The 22,029-nt window shown below is 34.7% G+C and overlaps 1 protein-coding gene across 37 annotated transcripts in view; it reads left to right on the plus strand.

The window, feature by feature from the left end:
• The window catches only part of LOC125678140 (disabled homolog 2-interacting protein-like), a 75,892-nt gene extending 55,607 nt beyond the window's left edge, over positions 1–20,285 (plus strand). For 13 of the 37 annotated variants that reach the window (XM_048916307.2, XM_048916309.2, XM_048916310.2 and 10 more), the window contains 17 exons: positions 2,283–2,399; positions 3,853–3,897; positions 10,527–10,748; positions 11,466–11,567; positions 12,896–12,994; positions 13,079–13,167; positions 13,424–13,611; positions 13,786–13,948; positions 14,282–14,361; positions 14,575–14,753; positions 14,849–14,997; positions 15,231–15,306; positions 15,413–15,503; positions 15,635–15,745; positions 15,844–17,199; positions 17,679–17,881; positions 19,019–20,285. In XM_048916307.2, coding sequence (XP_048772264.1) covers positions 2,283–2,399; positions 3,853–3,897; positions 10,527–10,748; positions 11,466–11,567; positions 12,896–12,994; positions 13,079–13,167; positions 13,424–13,611; positions 13,786–13,948; positions 14,282–14,361; positions 14,575–14,753; positions 14,849–14,997; positions 15,231–15,306; positions 15,413–15,503; positions 15,635–15,745; positions 15,844–17,199; positions 17,679–17,881; positions 19,019–19,268 — 3,520 coding nt within the window. In that variant the 3' untranslated portion in view covers positions 19,269–20,285. The other 24 variants (XM_056154632.1, XM_048916308.2, XM_056154630.1 and 21 more) reach the window with 6 other exon arrangements.
• Positions 20,286–22,029: the final 1,744 nt, after the last annotated feature.

Consider the following 22,029-nt stretch of genomic DNA (forward strand, 5'->3'; position numbering starts at 1 on the left):
TTAGTGAGAAAGCATTGCAGACTCAATGTTTATCTTCCAGTCTTATTCTTTGAAATTGTTGATGGAATACAAGGTGTTTTGTATCAATCGAAGTAGCTAAGCTTTGTGATTGATTAGCCCTATAGTATCATGTGTTATAGGCAGAGACCAGCAAGGGTATTAGAGAAAATCCTTTGATATGTCAGGTTTCATTACCATATTGTTTACTGTAAAATACCAAATATTTCTTTCCATTCAGATTTTCTGAAGCTTTTGACTTCCTCTAATGAAATAATTCCAAAGTCAGCTTTGATGTAGCCATGTAATCAAAATTCCAAATTAAAATCATATCCTCTATGACAAAGTATCCCAAGATCATATAAATCTTGTGAACACAGTACTCATTACAAAGCCCTTTCCTTTTCTCTACTTTAGTGATATAAGGTATTTCGCAAAGAAAAATCCTCCTAAGAATAATCCTCAGAGGCGGTATACTTTAAAACAATACAACAAACTACTTCTTTGTTATTTGTTTTGTTCCTGTTTAGAAGACTCTGTGTATATCTCATCATCTGAGGACTTGACAGGTTTATTTTGTAGTTGGGACAACAATCTTTGCAGCTATAGATAGAAATTTTATGATTATAGAGGATTTAACACCCAGCACTGATTGTCATGTCTTTCTCAATGACCTACTTCTTTACAAGTTTCTACTAAGAATGTAGATGTGTGATTTGTGCATGAGAAACTACAGTTCTCGATCCATGGCCACCTAATAAAACATAGGTAAGAGTTATTTAGGCCTCTGAGGTCATTGCTACTGACCAATTGTGTAAAAGTCCACTTTACTGTTTCATGTCTATAAATGGCTTGGCCACAATTTTACATAGTTCAGAATTTTGTCACTTTTTAAGGCTGATGGTAGTATGGTTGACTAAAGGAACAGTTTTTTTCCCCTTGTGCTTAGCAAGAATGCCTCCAGTCTATTGAACTTTAAAATGATTCATTCAATGGCCACTAGCTGTCTAGTGATATTTTTTTATTATGACTGTCATTCAATGGACTATTTTTAGTCTATTCTGTTATTGATATTGATTTGCAACGGTTCATTTGTAGCAATATGATGAAGTTTATTTCTTTTCATGAAATTTGAATACACATACATACCAGGAAATTTTGCACCATCTCACTTTTATTCGCCATTTTTTTTAAACTGCATGTATAATTCTCCCAAAACCATGCATTAATGTTTCGGTTTGAATTTGCACCCATTCAGGATGAATCTGAAAGTGAAACTGAAAATGTCCTAGTGTAAAGTTGTTCTGTATGTTCATGTTAATTCATATGCTGATACATGTGCACTATCATTACATATCACTTAAAAACAACACTGCCATGTTTCCTGTCTATAATTAGGCTTTTGGAGTCCTATCACTGTTTGGCTGGTACGTGTTTTAGGGACTTGCTTCCCAGTAGTGGATCTGATTAATGAAATGACAACCTGTCTCCGATTTTCACTTTATTCTGTCAGGTGATATTCCTCTTTCAGGTGTATGATGTAATAAATATGTTGTGTTACTCTGGTTGTGAATTCTCATTACACCAGTGGTTTTGAGTCCAGTATCATTTAGACACTGTAATATATTGCATTTGGTTTTTTCAAGTGTGGTTTCAATAGGTGTTCTGGACACTGTTAATAAATTGTGGTACATAAAAGAAATGAAAAGTCATCCAAGTCTTTTTTTGACAACAATAACAACATGTATACATATAAACAAACAAGCCGGATCCTTCAACACTAGTGAAGGTCAGTGATTATATCAGAGGCCGGGTTACTCCCTGTGGATTGTTGATGTACAAAGCAGTCCCTCTCTGAAGAATGCAGTATCACTTGAAACATTTCCTGACTGACAAAATGACCTCACCTCTCATGAAACCATTACATATATTTACATGCTAGGCACAAAAGCTTATGGTGGTCAGGCTTGTGAGTTGCTGCAACTATGGAGTAAGGAGCTTACAATACTTTCAAAGTTATTTTGTGGTTTTTGTGTGCAGGCGAAAAATTCAGTATGCCATCGCATATTAGTTTCACTGTAGATGTACAGTTTTAGCTCTTCACACAAACATTGGTGTTGGATTTCATTTATTTTAGAATTTCTGGTAGTATTTTTTACTCCAGTGGTGATAGGTAATCTCTATGGTATTTTAGCCACGTTTTGTAGCTTTTCATCCACGTTTTGATTTTGTTTGATCTCTGCTGTGTTTTATTTTGATGCACGTTGATTTTGTATTTAATATAGCAACACCTTCGTCAGTTCATTGAAGAGAACCATGAGTCTGGGACGTTTGAATCGCAAAAGAAATCGGGATGTTAATGTTGACAGCCAAAGTGATCTTTCTGAGCAGAAAAATAGCTTGTGAGTAGCTTATTTTTTGCCTCCTTGGTTGCACTATCAGAAGCTTTTTGCGTTTAGTTTGGCTGATTGCATTTTCGCAGGCATCATCAACATCATCGCATTTATATAATAATTATTACTGCATGTGTATGCATGAGACATATACCATTTCAAAAATTTTGTCAATGCTATCAGATAAAGTATATTTATTACCAGTAGATACATTTGATGTTATTGATAAGATTATTTTGTGATGTTATTTGAAAGATCATAGTGATTATTTAATGAATGCAATTATACACCAAGCCTAAGATATCGGATATCTAAACTATATTTAAGGTCAAGGGTGGGGTGGGGGTGGGGGGTTCAAAGCTACTTAATACAGGAGAGAACTAGGAAAAGAGAAGTTAAAACACAACTTGCCTGCAATTTCTTTATAACATTTGACTTTGATAGTGATTCCAGTCATGTCTGTCTGTAATACTAACTGTATAGCCTAATATGATAACTTAAAGCTAAATGTGCCGTATTAAACAGTATTTTTTTAATGTTAAAAACCAGATCAAAATTTTGACAGCATGATAAACTATGGAAAATAATGTCTGCGAATTTTGACAAATTATATATTGATATTCAACTGAGTGCTGGTCTATTCAATGCAAGGGGAAAACAGGGATTTTCTAATGCATATATATAAAGGGGTGACAATTTACGATGGATGTGCACAAGCATCCTGGAAAAATATCAGAAACAGAAGAAGATTTTGTATACAGTCGAATTAAAATTTAACTCAAGTAAATTTCTCTACCCTGTTTCCGGTTTGACTGTTTTATCACAGGATGTGTCCCACTAACAGCCTGCAGGCTGGCCATGCTTTCTTATCGCCATGTAATTGTTTACTTTTTGAATTCAGCTTGCAAAGTCACATGATCATGTATGAATATTTCAAAATTAGGTGTTCTTTTTATGACTTGGAGAAGAAATAGCTAAATAGGAAATTAGCTTGATTACTTATTATTAAATAGCAGAATTTGCGTAACGTGTATTTAAACTTGTATAATATCTAGCTTGATAAAAAACCTGTTTTATTCCTTCAATAATACCCCATTATTACGGCACATATACCTATTTGTGTCATGAAAAACTTTCACATACACTGCACTATACAGGTTTTAATTAGGTGTATGAACAAACAATGTGCTAGTCTTAAAATCATTGACAAAATTTGTTAGGAAAATTATCAAAGCATGAGACTCTTCCTGAATGTGTACCTACACCTGACTGTACATGTATATGTTTATTTATTCCCACTCTCACCCCTAGGCATGGATCTGCCAGAAAAGTTAATAATCAATTACTTGTTTGAGAACCATCACTTGTTTTCAATTCTGGTTATCCATTTTAGTCTCTTTGTATTTCCCCCTGAAAAACAATGTTACAGTTTGCTAAAATTGAGGAAATGTTTTTTCTTTAGTATGTGTAGGTGTTCCATTGTAACCCCAGAAAACCAACACACATGGTATGCGCATCATAATTCTCATTTAATACTTCCATATCTAACTCATTATCATGTACCATTCTAACATTTGTATATGCTTTATAGTGCTTCATCAAATAAATGACTGCTGACTGTCTGCTTTCAAACTTATATTTACATTTCCTATATTATTTTGAATTTGATATCTGATAGCCATTTCCTCATGCAGGTGTGATATTTTTAATGCGCATATGAATTAACTTCTTGATAAATATCAGGGATTTATCTAGGTTGTTTTTACTACCGGTAAACGGTACCTTTCCCCTTTGGCAACAAATGGATATTTCCACTTCCACAGATAAAAAATCCCCTTCATTTGTAGAAATTTACAAAATTGTGTGAGAATTTTCAAGAAAATCTTTTTGACACATTCTAAGTCATATTCTATAATTGTCAGACTTACAAAATAGATTAAAATGAGTAATCAATCAATTCATATTCCATGGATGTCCCCCACCACATCCCCTGGAAGCTCATGACTGCATTATCTCAAAAATTCCCCTTAAGTATGAAATGGGTAGTAACATCTAAATACTGGATAAAACCCTGAATATAGTACACTTATGATAACTGCTGGGAATTTCGACAGTAATATGAAAGTAGAAATATAAATGTAAGAAATAAATTTCCTTTTTATACGCTCGTCTTTAGACGGGACGTATTATGGTACAGCGATGTCTGTACGTCCGTCCATCCGTCCGTCTGTTCGGGGTTTTCTTTTTATAATTTCATTTCCCTTTCACATATCATGCTGAAACTTGCTGTGTAGCTTCTTTGTGGGTCACTCTAGGTAATACTTCAATTTTGATCCATTTCGACCTTTTTTCCAGGAGTTTTGCCCCTTTATTTGGAAATAATTATTATATGGAGGGTACATAATTTGTCCGCCCTACTCCTCCCACAGTTTTTAAGTGAGAGCCTTCTTATTTTGTGGAGTGTTTGTATGGGTATTGAAGATGTGCATGTGGGATGGACTTTGATTTTCTACAATTTTTTAGAAAATTACAGGTTCTTGAACTTAAGTCTATTTGGAAATTAATATTCTATGGAGGGTACATAATTTGTCCGCCCTACTCCTCCCCCAGTTTTCAAATGAGGACCTTCTTATTTTGTGGAGTGTTTGTATGGGTATTGAAAATGTGCATCTGGGGAAGGATTTTGATTTTCTTCCATTTTTGAAAAAATTATAGGTTGTTGAACTTGGTCCATTTTGAGGAAATCTCGATTTTTAAGCTAAGACCCTTTGTTCATATGAAAGTTTGTCACAGCCTCATGATGGCTGATACTACCTGAAGCAAAGTTGTACAAATTATAGCACAAGAAAAACACCCTATGTAAGCATTTCACGGGTGTATTATGTACCGTTTGCGGTACTCTTGTTGAAAATATGTGAGTGTGATGAGCTGCAACATTTCATGAAGTATGCCAGCATGAAGTGTTGCCGTTCATACCCTCATGTTCGTTCTCAAATACACAGTCTCTATAATCATGCACCAATCTCTACAGTGCTCCTGAACTTATCCCGATAAAGAACATGTTTCAAGTCATTGCATCAGTTCTAGTAATTATCTCTTGACACTTATGTCATGAAGAGACTGAATAACATTCTAAAAATAAAATCTTCACAAACATGTATACTTCAAAAGGGTGTTACTGCATGTTCTTTCTGTGAGTGTAAATCACTTGAGTTTTATCCAGTATCAGTTAGTGCATAAAGCCAGATTTTCCATGTGACACTGGCTCAAGCTCATCATCAATAGATGCACTTCATCAATTCCTGTTTCTATCGTTATGTATAAATTCTTCCTTGAAGTATTTTGTAACATTATGTATGAATTGACAGTGAACAGGGGACATCTTTATTTACATAGTATGGTCTGATTTGACTTTGAGAACAAGACATAGCTGATTATTTCGTTTTATATGAGAAATTATGCCAAATTCTTCTTTCAAAAGAGTGAGGTATGTATATCATTTTTATGGTGACAGTTTGTGAAAACTTCTTTTTGAGTACATGGCTTTTTCAGTTCACTATAGACTTCTGAAGAGTTGACAGGCCATCTTCATCTTCTATATATAATTGGCAATGCATTTGATGAATTTTTAAAATTAAATGCTAACAGTAAGGATAGAAATTTGAGGAAGATGTTAATTGGGCTACTACTCTGTTTTGCATCTCCAAAGAACATGTATGAACTGCTCTCGGTAAAGCCAGGCAAATGAAATACAAACAAGTCACTATGTTACAAGTGTGTTAAGTATCAAGTTTTCTTTGTAATCAAACTTGTAATGAGATTTTACCATGAAGAAATATAGTCTATTTATTACAAGCGCAGTTTGATCAATGCTTATTTAGTCTTCCATCTTCTGCTTCTATAAAAAAAAAAATGAAATCATGAAAGCTTCTGTTGGCATTCAATCCTTTCTTGATTTTATCATTTTTCTCTTGCATTGTCCAAGTTAGAGCTAATAGCTTGTACTGTGAATTGCTATGCTATAATTGTATTAACTTCAATTAAATTTTTCAGTATCTAAGTGAACTATAATGAGATATAAAAACAAATTCTTCATCTGTTTAGACTGTTAATTGAAACTTAAGCATTTGTTATTTTCAGGATATCTGGGGGTGTTAATTTGTCAAAAAGCCCCAGTGGCAGCTAATTACTGTAAAAATTTAGCCCTGAGAAATAACACAGCAAGAGATTTGACACATAGTACAATGATACTATGTAATGCTGCAATATAACATTATAAACAGCAGCTTTTATTTATTGACAAAGTTTAAAAGGTGTCAAGGACACAAGGTCTAGCTTGTCAGGTGTAAGTGAATGAGTGGTCAGACGAAAGGTAGAGCGCCAGGTAGCTGGAGGTTTAGGAAGGGCAGGTGCGCTCAGGAGTTAATGGTGTGTTCATTCATGTTCTAAAAGCAATCATGACCAACCGTCGTAAGAGTCTGGCAGAAAAAATGGACACTCTTGTTAGGAAACGGAAGAACAAGTAAGAGTTTTTAGGTCATGCTGTTCATACATTTTGTGTTGGCTTTCATGAGAGGTTTCAAATTGTTTTGACTAAATCTGATTGGATGTCATTGTTGTTGATCATCACAAAGAGGCAGGTGGTTGAGGATTCAGATTTTCTGTCTCAGCAAATTCTTTTTTTCTTTTATTTTTTGGCAACATATTCTGGTCTTCCAACAGATGTTTTCACTTCTGCCTCTGTAATAAAGATTCCCCCTGACATAATGATGCAGCTCCTATGGTTTCCACCTCCTCATTAGAAAAAAATAGATACTTTTGCATTTAATGTGTATAGTTATACTATGGTGTGTCTGCTTCTTGTATACATCTTCAATTACGAGGACACGGGTTTATTGGAAGAGATGGAAGGCAGGTGTAAACAGACATCGACATTGTTTATTTCTGGACAGGATGCTGTTGGTAGTGTGGGATGCAGTTAGACATAATTCCTCAAAGGCAGGCTGAGTCTCTCAAGAAAGCAGGCATTGAACTGGATGATTACTTTCCAGACAGTGAAAATGTGCGATATTGGGTGAATGTATTTTTCAGTGTTTTGGAATTAATTCATCATTCAAAAATGTGGAGGTAGGTCAATGTTCTTGGTTGAATTTCAAAATTGTCCAGAAAATTTCCCTGGTTACACAGGTTATTTTGGTTTGGTTATGCAGCAGTGATGCATTGTATGAGATGAAGAGATTAACTCATCCAGTTATTAAAGTCCTACATTAAGGATTTAAATGTATTGATCACACAAAAGATAAATGACTCATAACATTGAAAATGGGATTAAAATTACATATTTGGGTCAATTATTTTCAACTTCATCAAAGAAAATGGTTTTTGATGAACTTTATTGTTATTATAAAGATATTTAAACAGCTTTCAGATAAGTTAATTAATAGTAGTGGTAATAAGGACATTGTTTACTTAATTTCTTTACAGTTATTTTAGTCATAGAGGCATGAGTTTGTATGTCAGAAGTTGACTGTAAGGTAAATAGGAGCCGTGAAATCGTGGTTTTGTGGTGAGGATTTTCAGGGTCCAGTGGTTACTTTAATACATGAAGTCCAGTAGGGGGTCAACACCAGTATTAATGCCATTACATATTTCCTTTATTTTGTGTATTTAATTTGTATTGGTGGTCTTACAGGATCAGGGTGTATTAGCTGGTTGTAATGTCATTCATTGTGTAGGGTGAAGTATCCACATTATGTAATCAAAGGACCTGATACAGGATATGGTGTGGTGGATGAATGTATAGCAATCAGCTCCCATCAAATTAATAAAGAAAGAAAACATCGCATTAAATGTGGTCATTGGATGTAACTTTAGTATTTTCATGTTTGTTATATGATGAATAATCGTTCCTATGCTTACGAAGAGTTCCTAAAGCGGTAAGAATGTTTTAAAACATTAGAATTAACAGATTAACAGAAATGATCACTTGTAAACAACGAAAGCATTGTTTTGTTTTGTTTTTTAAAAAAACACCTGAACACACATTACATACACTGTCATACAGTCTTTTCAAATTGTTTCTAATTTTAGTGGATATTTATATATTATTGGATCACTACAAAAATAAAGATAGTGATCTGGATGGATTTAAATATCTTTTGTTTTGATATTTCACATGTTGAACATTTCCATAAACAATGATCATGTCACAGATGGCAAGTTATATGAAATTTGGTTCATAACTGCAATGTATTACTTTATGTACCTGAGTGTTATATTGGATCGTTCTCTGTGGGAATGTCATGAATTTGTCATATTCTTGGCCAAATATGATATAAAATTTCTGAATGACTGAGCATGATGACTTTGGAAGACTAGGTTAGAGAAGAACAGATGTTGCTCCATGCTAGATCAGTGTATGGCTTGGTATTAATGGTGATAGGTTGGATGTGTTTTATGATTCGTGTTTGGTGAACTGAATTTACCTTTTTCATAGCCAGCTCTTGTAGACAGTTATATGATTTGTGTTTAGAATGATGAACTTTCCTAATGTGTGTTACTTGTGAAAATTTTCTGTAAGACACTTTGTTTGAAGGACATACCACTGTGTAAATTTGTTTAAGATATATGACTTTGAGATCAGATTTCATGCTGAACTATTGAAGACAGGAAGTGAAGATTTGTATCATTTCACAAAGGTGTTTGTATGGGATATTGTACACTGGAAACATTGTGAATTTGTGTCAAGTCCCATAATTATTGGACATCTTTTCTTCACTGGTCAATGATCTCCACAAATGCCAAAAATAAGACTAAGTGACTCATAGAAACCTGTCTGTTAATTTTCACAGAGTAAAGACTATTTATACTATACAATGTGGTCTGGTGATACTGCAATATGGATCAAGAACTGGGTTGACTCATGAAATGTTCTGCAAGTGAATCTGTTGACTGAGGTTAAAAGTCTGATTTACAATGGGAAAGTTGGTGGGACATTATGTACTAAGGGTTCTTGGATTGCTGCCACGATTGAACATCGATTCCTAAGCCTTTGTCACTGTCACAGACATTACTATCTGTTGTTTTGTTCAGAACATGCACAAGAGGAAGTTGAAAATGTCTATGTTCACAATGCACAAGTTATGAAGTGTTTCCAGTACTGGAAATAGAGACATCACTAATTGGTACATTGTTAATGGAGGAAGAACAAAGTCTCCAAAGCTATCTTCCTGTTAGCTGTGATGGTGGATGGTCATAGGTCAAGCATTCACTGAAACAGTTTGTCAGCTGCATTGAGAGTGGGTTTTTTTCCCTTTTGACAATTGAGGATTTATTATCCTGAACTGATACTTGCCCCTGTGTTGTGCTACATTTTGTGTTTTAGACCTAATCAGAGAAAGAGGTGAAACGGATTTATTGCCAGATGAAAAAACTTGTTTATCTTTATCACTGATAAGGCTGCCGCCAATATCACAAAAAAGAGGATAGTGCATGGGAAAAGATGGACCTTTGATCAGGGATTGAGTGAAAGTAAATCTCCTGTTCACAGTGTGTTGACTATATTCACCTGTATCTGTCATTGAATATTGATGATAATTAGCTGTATTCTAGAACACACCTATATCATACCTACTAACATGCTAAGTCACAGCGGTAAACAGTTGTGATAATCACTCCATTCCCTCTTGTGTGTGGAAAATCTCTTGGTTTGGCTTCATTCTTTTAAAGCAAGAAAAAGCACCACCCCAAAATAAACCCCATAAGGCAAAGCTTTGCAAATGTGCAACACAGTATTGATTTTACATGCAAGAGAAAACATCTGTGAGTTTTGGCTTCAAGCATCTTTATGAATATTCTTGGACAGACCAACTGTGGATGACTGTGTAAACATCCATATTTAAACATTGGAATTAGACTTTTCCATATTGCCAGTGTTTTTTCATTGATTTCTGTCTGAGTTAATCTTAATAACCAATCTGCACACAGAAGGCCAGTGTCAAACATGGCCATATTTCAGCGATTTTTAAGTGTTCCAGGAAACAGCAACCCTAATCCTGAATCCTGGAGAGAGAGAAACAGTGAAAACTGGAGAGAGAGGGTGGATATCATTTTTCATGTGCTCGTGTATCCTTTCAGGAACATCATTAATTCCCGGATCCGTTCCTCCAGATCCCATGAATCCCTGCTGACCAGTTCCGTGACTATGCATTCCATTGACCTAACAGGTCAGGACATAGACGTAAAGCCTCTACACAATAGTGTCCTAGGGAAAGAACATTGCTTACAAGTGGCCACCAGTCATGGCAGCAAATATATTTCCTGTCGGACATCGGAAGAAAGACAAAAATGGCTCGGCAGGTAAAACATTTAATTTGAAAATTATGTAGTCTTTGTACCCTCTTGTTTGCTTAGCTATGTTCATAATGCCAATTATTTTTAAAAAATCAGAACTTGATAAGCTTGTATTTGAAGAAAAATGAATTTTGATACAAATATTTCAAAGGTGACTCCTATTAAATCGACAATTTGCCGTTTTTGAGTGGGAACTGTTTCAGTAAAGGTCACCCCTGTGAGATGTAGGTAATCTAAACCATAAAACACTTATATATTGCCTTTGTTGGGAACTTTAAGCATTTTTCAAGGTCATCATGTCATACATAGTGTATGAATCATTCAAGTTCCATTTGTAAACATTTTCCCATAAAATATACATTTCTAACTTGTCAATGTTATGGAAATCAATTAATCCCATTACTGAATCTATTGACAACAATGAAATGTTTCCCATTCCATTAGCAATTTTACAACCTTAATGGAATATGTTGCCTAACTGTCAAATGGAACCTACTGACACTATTATTATGATAATGTTTTAATGAATTCATACAATGATAGCACTCCTGTTATTAATCAGTTCCTTTAGAATACCTCAAAAACATCCTACAAGTTGTGGGTCCTGCAGAAGTCACACATCTCCTTAACAGTTTCAGTCTCACCGCCAGGACAATAATGAATGTTTCGTGCTGATATGTTTCATTGTATATGAAGGAATCAAGTTATGATGGTTTATTTTAGTTTAAGGAAGACAGTGCAGCCAAATCAGGACAATATGAGGAGAACAGATAATTCTTTGAAACTTTGGATAAAAGAAGCCAAAAATGTACCATGTAAGAAAAGGTAAGATATGATATAGTTATTTTCCAGTTGAGAGTCCATGGAGAGGCATGACAATGTATTGTGTAGACCTAAAAATGGTATGGATTGAGAGGAATATAATTGTGTGTTCACAGTTTTAAACAAAAATCCCAAGTTGATACAATATATGTGCATCAGTGTTTTCATCTTTAAATATCAACAACAACAAAATTGAAATGATAATTGAAATGTACTTGAGCAATAACATAAAGATTACTATCAGGTGTTTATAAATTTATAAAACAGATTTTAGGAGAGATAATTTGAAAGCACACCAAGTTAAAAAAGATTAAGTAGATTGTATGTGTATCATTTCTGCACTGTGTGGGCAGATCTGTTTCTGGTCTTTTATCTAATGGCCTTATTTGACAATTACAGCTTAACAATTTCCTCTTGCAAGGTAACTCTGTCAGACGTATGTAGGATGTATGTTTTTACAATTTAAACCTACATGTACATAATATAGCTTAGATGATAAGACAAGAACTTTTCCCATAACAACTAGACTGTGTGTTTATTAGTTTGAGGTTAAAACTAACTCCAAGGCATTGTAATAAGACAATGGAGCTTAGTGAAGCCTCATTTGATGTGCTGGATTTATGTTGTCTTGTCAAAGAACAACACGCAGACAATAGAAAATGAAGAAAAAAGAAAAATATTTAGGGTGAATGAGTCACAAAGCCTGTGGGGGAAATCAGTTCACCAGAGCATGTATTTTATCTATCATTGTTTACGTTAATTATTCATCAACAGTCATATACGGTGTAAGCTAGAGCAGAACGATTAGTGAGGGACCTGAAGTTTGTATTCTGCCTCTGTAGACAGGAAATTTGGAAGCTAAGGATACTTGAGAACCCATTGACCCTATTACATAAACATCCATTATAGCCCCTGATACAACATGTACAAGATTAGACTGAAGATCTGGTGGGAGAATAAAATGAGCTAGTCAATTTTCAGATGCTTAGCTCTTGTAAAGAATTCATGAGTGGGAGAGGTATACATTATGTATGTCAATGACCCAAACATACAAGCACTGTTGTCGCCAGAGAAGATGAACTTATCCGTAGCATGAGTGCAAATTTTAGACTCAAGTGTAGATAGTCTTCTACCCCATTGTATCAAACATCATAAACAGCAATTCATGAAGCAATTGTGCATTTTTCAACCATGAAAAGCAGTGTTATAAAGAAAGCAATGTATTTGTCCACCTTAAAAATGTCAATGAAATACCTATGTCTGATTATTTTGATTATCAATGTAAAATTCATGAAGCTGCAGATATTCAGGTGTTGAGTTTTTCCCTGCAGGTATTACTGTGAGATTTGTATGGACCAGACTCTCTATGCACGCACATCTAGCAAAACAAAGTCCGACATGTTGTTCTGGGGAGAACACTTTGAATTCAAGTAAGAAAAATTGCATATGTAATTTTATTTAGGATTTCGCTCATATTCTGTGCACCTAAAGAGTGTTATATTTCTTTTTATCAGCAATTTGAACCCAGTGCAGATTGTGACAGTAAATCTTTACAGAGAAGCCGACATCAAAAAGAAGAAAAAGGATAAAAATACAAAAATAGGTATGATAACTTTGAAAATTATAGGGGTACAGAAGTTTCATTGTCATCTTGAGGTTATAGAGATGTCAATGTAAAAGCATTTAATTGAGGATTACTCAGTGCAGATAAATATAGAAAGGTGACATTGAAAAGAAAAATGTTGTTAAGATTTATTAGCTGAAAATATATACTTAGGGACTTCCTATTCTGTATTTAGACTTCCTTTTTGATTTAGAGATAGTTTACATGGTGTGATATATGTACTTATATATTGCAGGATATATAAATATACCAGTTGCTGAAATTCATGGTCGACAATTTGTTGAAAAGTGGTTCACTGCAAGCTCAGGAACAGTTGGAAAAACGGGAAAGGAGAATAAGGGTGATCTCCCCTTGGTTCGACTGAGATTAAGATACCAAACTGTTCACATACTCCCCAAAGATCTGTACCAAGATTTCACTCAGGTGAATGCAATGATGTTAAGAATTTACTTAAAATTGCATTTCACAATTTTTAAAAGCTATTAGACAGAACTAATGCTTCAAGCTAAATGGTTTTGAAGTAGGTAGAAATTATGATCATTACTTATCATATTTTGTAATTTATATTTTGTAACAAACTTGATGTATATGTTTCAGTACTTGACGACAGACTTTTATGTCTTGTGTGAGGTCATGGAGAATCTAGTGGGTGTCCGTGATAAGGAGGACATTGCCTCCACTCTAGTCCACATCATGCAAAAGCTTGACAAAGCAAAAGAATTCCTCACTGAAGTCATCATTGGAGAGGTGATCAAACAAGGTATGCAGCTGGGGCATCAGTGTCATTTCTGTAAAAACACAAGTGTGGTAGAGAGACAAGTTTTATAATGTGTGTTGTTTCAAAGAAAAACTTTTTAAATCTTAACCATTTGCAGTAAAAAAAAAAAAAAATCATTTGAAAGTTGATAGATGGATTTAGAAGCTCTCGTGTAGTAAAAAACTGAGAGAGAGAAAAAAACCAAAGTAATAAAGCTAATAATGGATTCGGAAATAGAATATAATTTTATAGTTTTTGCAATTTACAGAAATTTTTTTACACAGTAAAGCTTTCACTGCGATTAAGGTAACAATTTTGTAATTGGTCTTTTGACAGATAACCAGCATTTAACATTTAGAGGGAACAGTATTGGTACAAAGGCCATGGAAGCCTACATGAAACTGGTGGGAGAAAAAGTAAGTGCAATGGTACAAGGAAAAATATTCAGAATGATTAAAAAAAATTAAAACCTATTTAGGAATGTTCCATAGTCAGGAAATCGTCATTAGTTAAAAGTTTTTAGTCAGAAATGATTAAAGTGCTTTTTGTGATGATGAATATTGAATGTGATTTTTACTTTCTGGCTTTCACTGAAATCTTACTCCTGTTTTGTGTGTGTATATTTTCAGTACCTGAAGGACACATTGAGTGACTTTGTCCATACAATCATTAATACAGAGGATGATTGTGAAGTGGATCCTGGCAAGCTTGCCAATCCTACTAGCATTACTACTCATCAACAACTTTTGGACATGTACTGTAATATGGTCTGGACCAAAATCATCAGTTCTCCCTGTTACTTTCCAAGGTAAATATATTTAGTCATAAAATCATTTGTTAACAGCAGTTAATTCATTGTTAAACATAAAAAACAAATGACAAATATCTTTTTTTTTTTTGCAGTGAATTGCGTGACGTTTTTGCAAGCTTCAGGACACGTTGCCACAGTAATGGGAAAACAGAGAGTGCTGATACTCTGATCTGTGGTTCCATTTTCCTGAGATTTCTCTGTCCTGCCATCTTATCACCCAGTCTCTTCAATCTGACCCAAGGTTTTATATTTTCCTCTAGCTAGACTTTTGTACAACACATTGACATAAGACAGTTTGCTTTGATGATCAAAGTAAGCAATGGGATTGTCTGAAAACAAGTGATTTGTATTACAGTTGAGATCCTTGTATCTTTGAATACAGTCAGTACATTGATCAGTAATTAGTGATAAGGGAAGAAGATTTCCATTTGGCAAAAGAAATTGCATTCTAAATAAATATTTTAATTTCTGTAGAGTTTCCTCCAGAGAAGGCTGCGAGGAATTTGACCCTTATTGCCAAAACCATCCAGACTCTTGCCAACTCTACCAAGTGAGTGATTCCAGATATCTGTCAAAATGTAAAAATCTAACACTGGGTCTCCTTTTTGTATTAATAATGAATACACACCAAGTACTAATTTGACATTCCATTCCAGATTTGGTGGGAAAGAGGAGTATATGGAATTCATGAATGATTTTATTGAAAAGCATGATGGAAGCATGAAAGAATTCCTTGATCAAATTTCTGTAAGCCACCAAAGTTCATTAATGTTAATGATTTCCAAATTACAATATTAATGATCTAGTTACAAGACTGCAAGACAGAAATTTGTGTACCAATAACGGAACTTGAAGATGTGAATAATTCTGTTTTTCAGAGTGCCAACAATGGAAACCATCTTCTGGACTATGATGGCTACATAGATCTAGGAAAGGAACTTGCCTTGCTACATATTCTTCTCACTGAAAACCTAGAGAAGGCTAATCAGGTAATAGGTTAATGTGTCTCCCTTCAGAGAAAATTATGTCTGTCAATTGAGTTTACTTCAACAAATGATACAAAATTAAACATTTCTTGTGCTTTTAGGATACATTGATGAAATTGGGAAAATTGACCAACATACTTGGTAGCATCACCTCCGCCATTGATGACCCAGAAGTGGGTAAAAGTGTACAAGTGCCAGATAAAAGGAAATCTCAGATTTATGACAATGTTAGCAGCAGTATTCAGCTTGGCTCTTCTCCCACTGAAATTGTACGGAACATGTTACGTCAGTATGGAGAGGAAGACAACATCCCAGTACTTGGTGCACGGCATTCGCGACAGGGCAGTCACATTAGTAGTGGACACAGTACAGTTAGTGATTATAATGATAATGATGACGAGTATGTGATCATTAAACGTGTTCATACTCATTCAGACAATGTGTCAAATGTGTCGGCAAACTCTAAAACAATCACAAGTGAACATAGTGTGAACCAGAAGTGGAATGATATTGTGAATGCTGCTGAGGGAAACCATGGTGATTATATTGACCTACTGTCACTCATGGATGATGAGTATCAGAATTCATCAATGGAATTGGAGCATAACATCAATGGAAGTCAAATGTCCATAAGCCAATTGTCCACTGTTACCTCAGGATATCAATCCTATGGTTACAGCCAGTCAAATTCCCCTGTAGATTCATCCAATCATGTGGAAGGAAACACCAGACCTTCTCAATCCAACAGTCTTCAACCACTGTCTTTTTCCAATCCCATGTACAGATACAAACACATGAACTCATCCTCCTGTAGTAGTTCTAGTCAGTGTGTTACTCCTTCCCCGGGAACCCAGGGGTCAGCAAGCTCGGGATCTCTGAGCAGTGAGGAGGACACCAATGTAACCAGAAATCGAAATCCCAACCCATCCCGCCCAGATTTTTGTGATAATCCCAGTGATCCACTAAGGAATCTCGCTCCCAAACTCTCTAGTTCTAGCAGCTCAGAATCTCTGAATGACTTTGAGAGACATAGAATGTACTCAGATAACAGAGACTCCTCCCACAAAAAAATGGAGCCTGTAACCTTTGACCTCCACAGTTCATGTCCCACAAATGTTTTTGAGGATAATTTCAACAGCAAATATGAAAACACACATGGATACTCATTAAGTCGTGCTCCTACTCGTCCCAGTGAACTTTCACACACTGGAAGCATGGATTTCTCTCAGCTGCGACAGTATAATCGCTATGGTGAAGGTTTACGAAGAACTGCCACTGATTCTGTCATTGCTAAGTCCTGTAGTCCTAGTCACAGTGACAGTGGTGTCCGAGACCGGGGCCGAGATTCATCAGAGGAGAGTCCCTCACATCGTCGTCTTTCTCCACAGAATGCTGTTCACATGGGAATCCGGTCAGTTCAGAGAAAGATACATGAACAAGAAAAGACCAAGCAAGAGGTAATTTATATACATGTAAAGGATATTAGTTAATATGTATTGCATATTCCTGTCAAAAATATTTATTAGCTGAATCAGGAAATTTATATGTACGTAAAGGATTTCAATTAGTATGTATTGCATATTCCTGTCAAAAATATGTATTAGGTGAATCAGGAAATTTATATATATGTAAAGGATTTCAATTAGTATGTATTGCATATTCCTGTCAAAAATATGTACCAGCTAAATCAAAGAATTTTGAAGGTAGTGTTGGTACGATGTATTACACTGAGGTGTGGGAAAATTATTCAGTTTCAACAAATCCTTTCCTGGTTATTCAAAGCATGATATTAAGGAACCAGTTTTAGAAATACAGAACCTTTGACATTAATATAGAAGGAAGTTATTGCAACATTTCTGTAGGAATGTTTCCGATTTTCTGTAACTTGCATAATTATAGAGAGGGGATGATAATTATGTCATTCTTGGTATTTCAGTACGAACAGGAAGTGACCGTATTGAAACAGCAGTTATTTGAGGCCCAGCAGAGGCTACAGTTTGCTGAGGAAAAACTGAATAAACACGAATGTGATTCTCAGAAAGTGATGGAGGATTGGCAATATCGTTTAGAGGAGAGTGAAGAGCGCATGCGTCGTCAGCAAGCGGAAAAAGATGATCAGATGAAGCACATTATTACAAGGTTGGTTAATGGTGTGCCCCATTCCGATCTCAACTAACCGAATCCGATGGCAGTAACAGCCTTGGTGTTGGTAACTAATTTTAGTCACATTTAGTTAGTCACATTGTAGTAATTCCACACTTTGTAATGTACATCACACATACTGAAATCATTGATGGGTCACAAAGAAGATTATTGTTACTATAGTTTAAGAATGTATTTTTGGAAAAGTATTCTAAACTTGATATGAACATTATTCTACAATTTACAAGTCCATCCTAATGAATATAGAATAGTAAAAGAGAATAGTAAACACAGAAATGTCTTATATTACATGGTGTGGATTTACAGACTTTTCATGATCATTGTGTTATTCTTGCTCATTAATAACTCGGGAACATATTTCTAAGTAAAACTTGATCTTCCCTGCTCATCTCTTTTTCCTTTTACATGTATCCATACTTTTCCTTTTACACGTATTCATTTCTTTTCCTTTTACACATATTCGTACCTTTTCACTTGTCATCTTCAGCTTTTTGTTGTGTGTCTGTGACTTTGCTTATCTTTCAGAATCAAATTATCTCCCTTTCTTTGTGCGATCTATTAACAACTGTCTTCTTTTAAGGGTACTTTTCCATACTGTAATAATAATAAGTCTGCATATTCCTTCAAGTTATTCACCCGAGGAATGTTGAATGTGTAAAATTGACAACTCAAAGAAGGTGAATCTGCATGTTATTGTGAATTCCTAAATATATGCGAGGAATTTATTATTGCGTAAATTCGCAAAAAACATCATTCGTGAAATGAAATTACTTGCTTTTAATTTTATATTGCCAAATTACATGCAAAAACTCTTGATCAAAAGAGTACTCACGAATTTATGTTCTTGCAATTTGATGTCCATGAGTCATTTCGCGATAATAACTCGCGTAAAATAAGGAAACTACAGAATATAGCTGTACATGTACTTGCATGAAAAATATTTTTTCAGTATATAATCAGACAAGATTTCACTTGTATTTCTACATGCCTTTCGATTATCAGTGGTGATTTTAAAATTGGCTAAATGGTTAAAAGACAGATATATGTATACATCTTTACTGCTAAAATGTATGCTAACAAATTGATTTTAAGAAATTATTCTGTAATTTACAGATTGATGAATGTTGAAGGTGAGCTTCGCCATGACCAGGAAGAAATGCAGACCATTGTAAAACAGAAGCAAAAAGTAATTGAAGCCCAGGAGAGGCGCATTAAGACTCTGGACAATGCAAATGCTAAACTGATGTCTGCACTTCACCAGCTTCGGAGTGTCTCGCAGACCAACAATAACACGATGTTGGGACCCCTGCGTACAAATCTCATATCGCCAGAAGTGGCCGAGTTCAAAACAAGCTCCTGTTGATTTGTGGCTTTAGTATGTTACATGGAAAACATGTACTGCTCATTTGTGATTTTACCGTGGTGCTTCTTTGTGATTTGATGTGGATGTTATTTTGTTTTGAAAAAATGGCATGAGATGAGCATGTACTGCTGTAGATAGTGCTGCTGTTTACAGTTCATCGTGTAAACAGTTCTTCAGTCTGTGATGAGAAGTGAAAAAGGTTGTGTATTAGGTGGTAAAACATGGTCCAAGGGACATTACTCTAGTTTATGTAGAAATCCCAACTATATGTGCAATATATTTTGTGTGAAATATATCATTTTAATAGTATGAATGAATGTATGAGTGTTTACTTGTATGTTTGCAATGTTAATAGAACAGTTATATTGTGATGTGAATTCGTGCAGAAATATTTTCACATATGGTTTGACTAAAGTCAAATCTGAATTTTTGTTTGCCAAATATGGAATATATATATGCACTGAAATATTATTATTGCTTTAATTATATAGGCAGGGATTATTTATTTGGTGCAATGTTTATTTCTTTCACAGTATTATTATTATCTAGTGATGCAAAATATAAAATTTCATTCATTGAAAGTGCAGAGATCATTATAAATTCAATTTCTGAGGTCAACAAATTGTCAGATATTTTGCGATTGATAATAATTTCATTTTATTGTCTCACTGCCATCCATCATTTTCCATGCATGCATTTATTCAGCATTGCCAAACAATTGTATGAGAATAGGAAGGTGTGCATTAGCAGCAGTATGAAACGGAAAAAAGACTTTCTAGCAACTGCAAATTACAATGTAATTTAAAACTGGAATTTATATGGAAAATTTTGTACACAGAGATCAGTATAATCTTTGTCCTGTATATGTGTTCTGGTAGTAGAAGGGAACAAAATTGATATAATGCTCCCCTGATATTTATTTCTTACATTTCTGTGTTAAAGTAATAAACAAATATAGATAAATTACAGATATGATAATGTGATTTGATTCTGGAAAAATAAAAAGTATGAAATTTTGTTTGGTTTACTGTTGTTTTGTTTCCTAAGGATGAGTGGATGAAGTCTGTGATATTTTACACTATAGCACACAGAATTACATAAGTGTATGCCTGCTAGAAGATTGTGTTTGCCAAATAAGAAAAACGCCATGCGTAAGCTTGTGACAGGTGTCTTATGTACCGTTTTGTGTTCTTTTGCTTTTTTTTTTTTTTTTATCAATTTTGGCCCAAACTATCTTTGCTTTAAGGATTTAAACACACACTGAAATTAAGTGGATATTACCCTTGCTGATTATCTTCTAATGAAGATTTTTCAATCACCTGAGTCGCTTTATAAACTGATTCACAATTTCTGTTTTTACCCATTCGTCCATTGTGTGTCAGTCATAAATTTTTGAAATTTTCAGCTTCTTTTCTGGAACGGCTGAACCAATTTTAACCAATTTTGGTATAGAACATCTATGGGTCAAGGGGAACAAAAAATTTTGAATTTTGTTCTCTACCTTTCTGGGGCATTAGGGGTGCACGCTGTGGTCAAAACCATTGAAATTAATGTAATCTTCAAAAGTTTTCTTTACTCCTGGACATTCAGCAGTCGCACAATTGGCACGATTATAACAAGCATTGACACCTTTCTCAAATCTGAAATTCATGACCCCTAAGTTTGGGTTCATGCCACAGGGAGGGGCTAAAGTTGGTTATGTATTAAAAATGCATTTATCTTAAAAAATTCTGTACATCAAGCAATCAAACTGTTGGCATGATTATAATGAGCAATGAACTCTTTAGCGAATGAAATTCATGACCTCTGGGTTCAGGTTTCATGTCCCAGAGTGGAGCTATTGGTCATATATTAAAAACGTGTCATAATACGTGTACATGTATATCAGGAAATCTTTACTTCTGAACATGAAAGAGGTAAAATGTTTGCATGGTTATAATGGGCATTGAGCCATCTACCATTAAATAGTGAAATTCATGACCCCAGGACTCGGGTGGCAGAGTGGGATTAAATTGGTCATATACATAATGTATGAAAATGCAATAGAAAATCTTTACTGCTGAACATCTAGAACTAGCAGATAAGCTGTATGATTTTGATGAGCAATGTGAAATTTATGACTGTTCTGATCATACAAGTACACAAAATATCTGTTGTATTATCAGCAACAAAACTTGTAAATATGTTTGTGCCAATAAAATATTGTTTGTTACCTAAATATAGTTTATCTTTGATAATGGCTTTTAAAAATGGTTTTCATCTGTCCATCTTTCAAACTGAAAATGCATAACTACTGGTAGGTGTTACCCTGGACCAAGGCCAGTTAGGCAAGGTCAAGGTTAAAAACCCCAGAAATATAATTTTGTTGCAAGCCGTAACTTTGTACCACAATAGACTTCATATTTTACAGAGTGTTGTGACCCTGAACTATGGTCATTTGACCAAGATTAGGGTCACCAAACCCAAAAGTTAGGTCTGGCTGGGCCAACTGATTACTAGTTTCTATTATTAAAAAACACTAGAGCAATGATGGTCACTAACTTCTAATATCCAGTTCTCAAAACTTACAGCATCCAGTTCTTAAAATAAATTCTCAAACTTACTTACAATATCCAGTTCTTAAACTAACTTACAGCATTCATTTCTCCAACAAACTTACAGCATCCAGTTTTCAAACTTAGAACATCAAGTTCTCAAACGAACTAACAGCATCCAGGTCTCATACTTACTAACAGCATCCAGTTCTCAAACTTACAATACA

This window comes from Ostrea edulis, chromosome 2 (genome assembly GCF_947568905.1).
Source record: "Ostrea edulis chromosome 2, xbOstEdul1.1, whole genome shotgun sequence".
Lineage (NCBI taxonomy): Eukaryota > Metazoa > Mollusca > Bivalvia > Ostreida > Ostreidae > Ostrea > Ostrea edulis.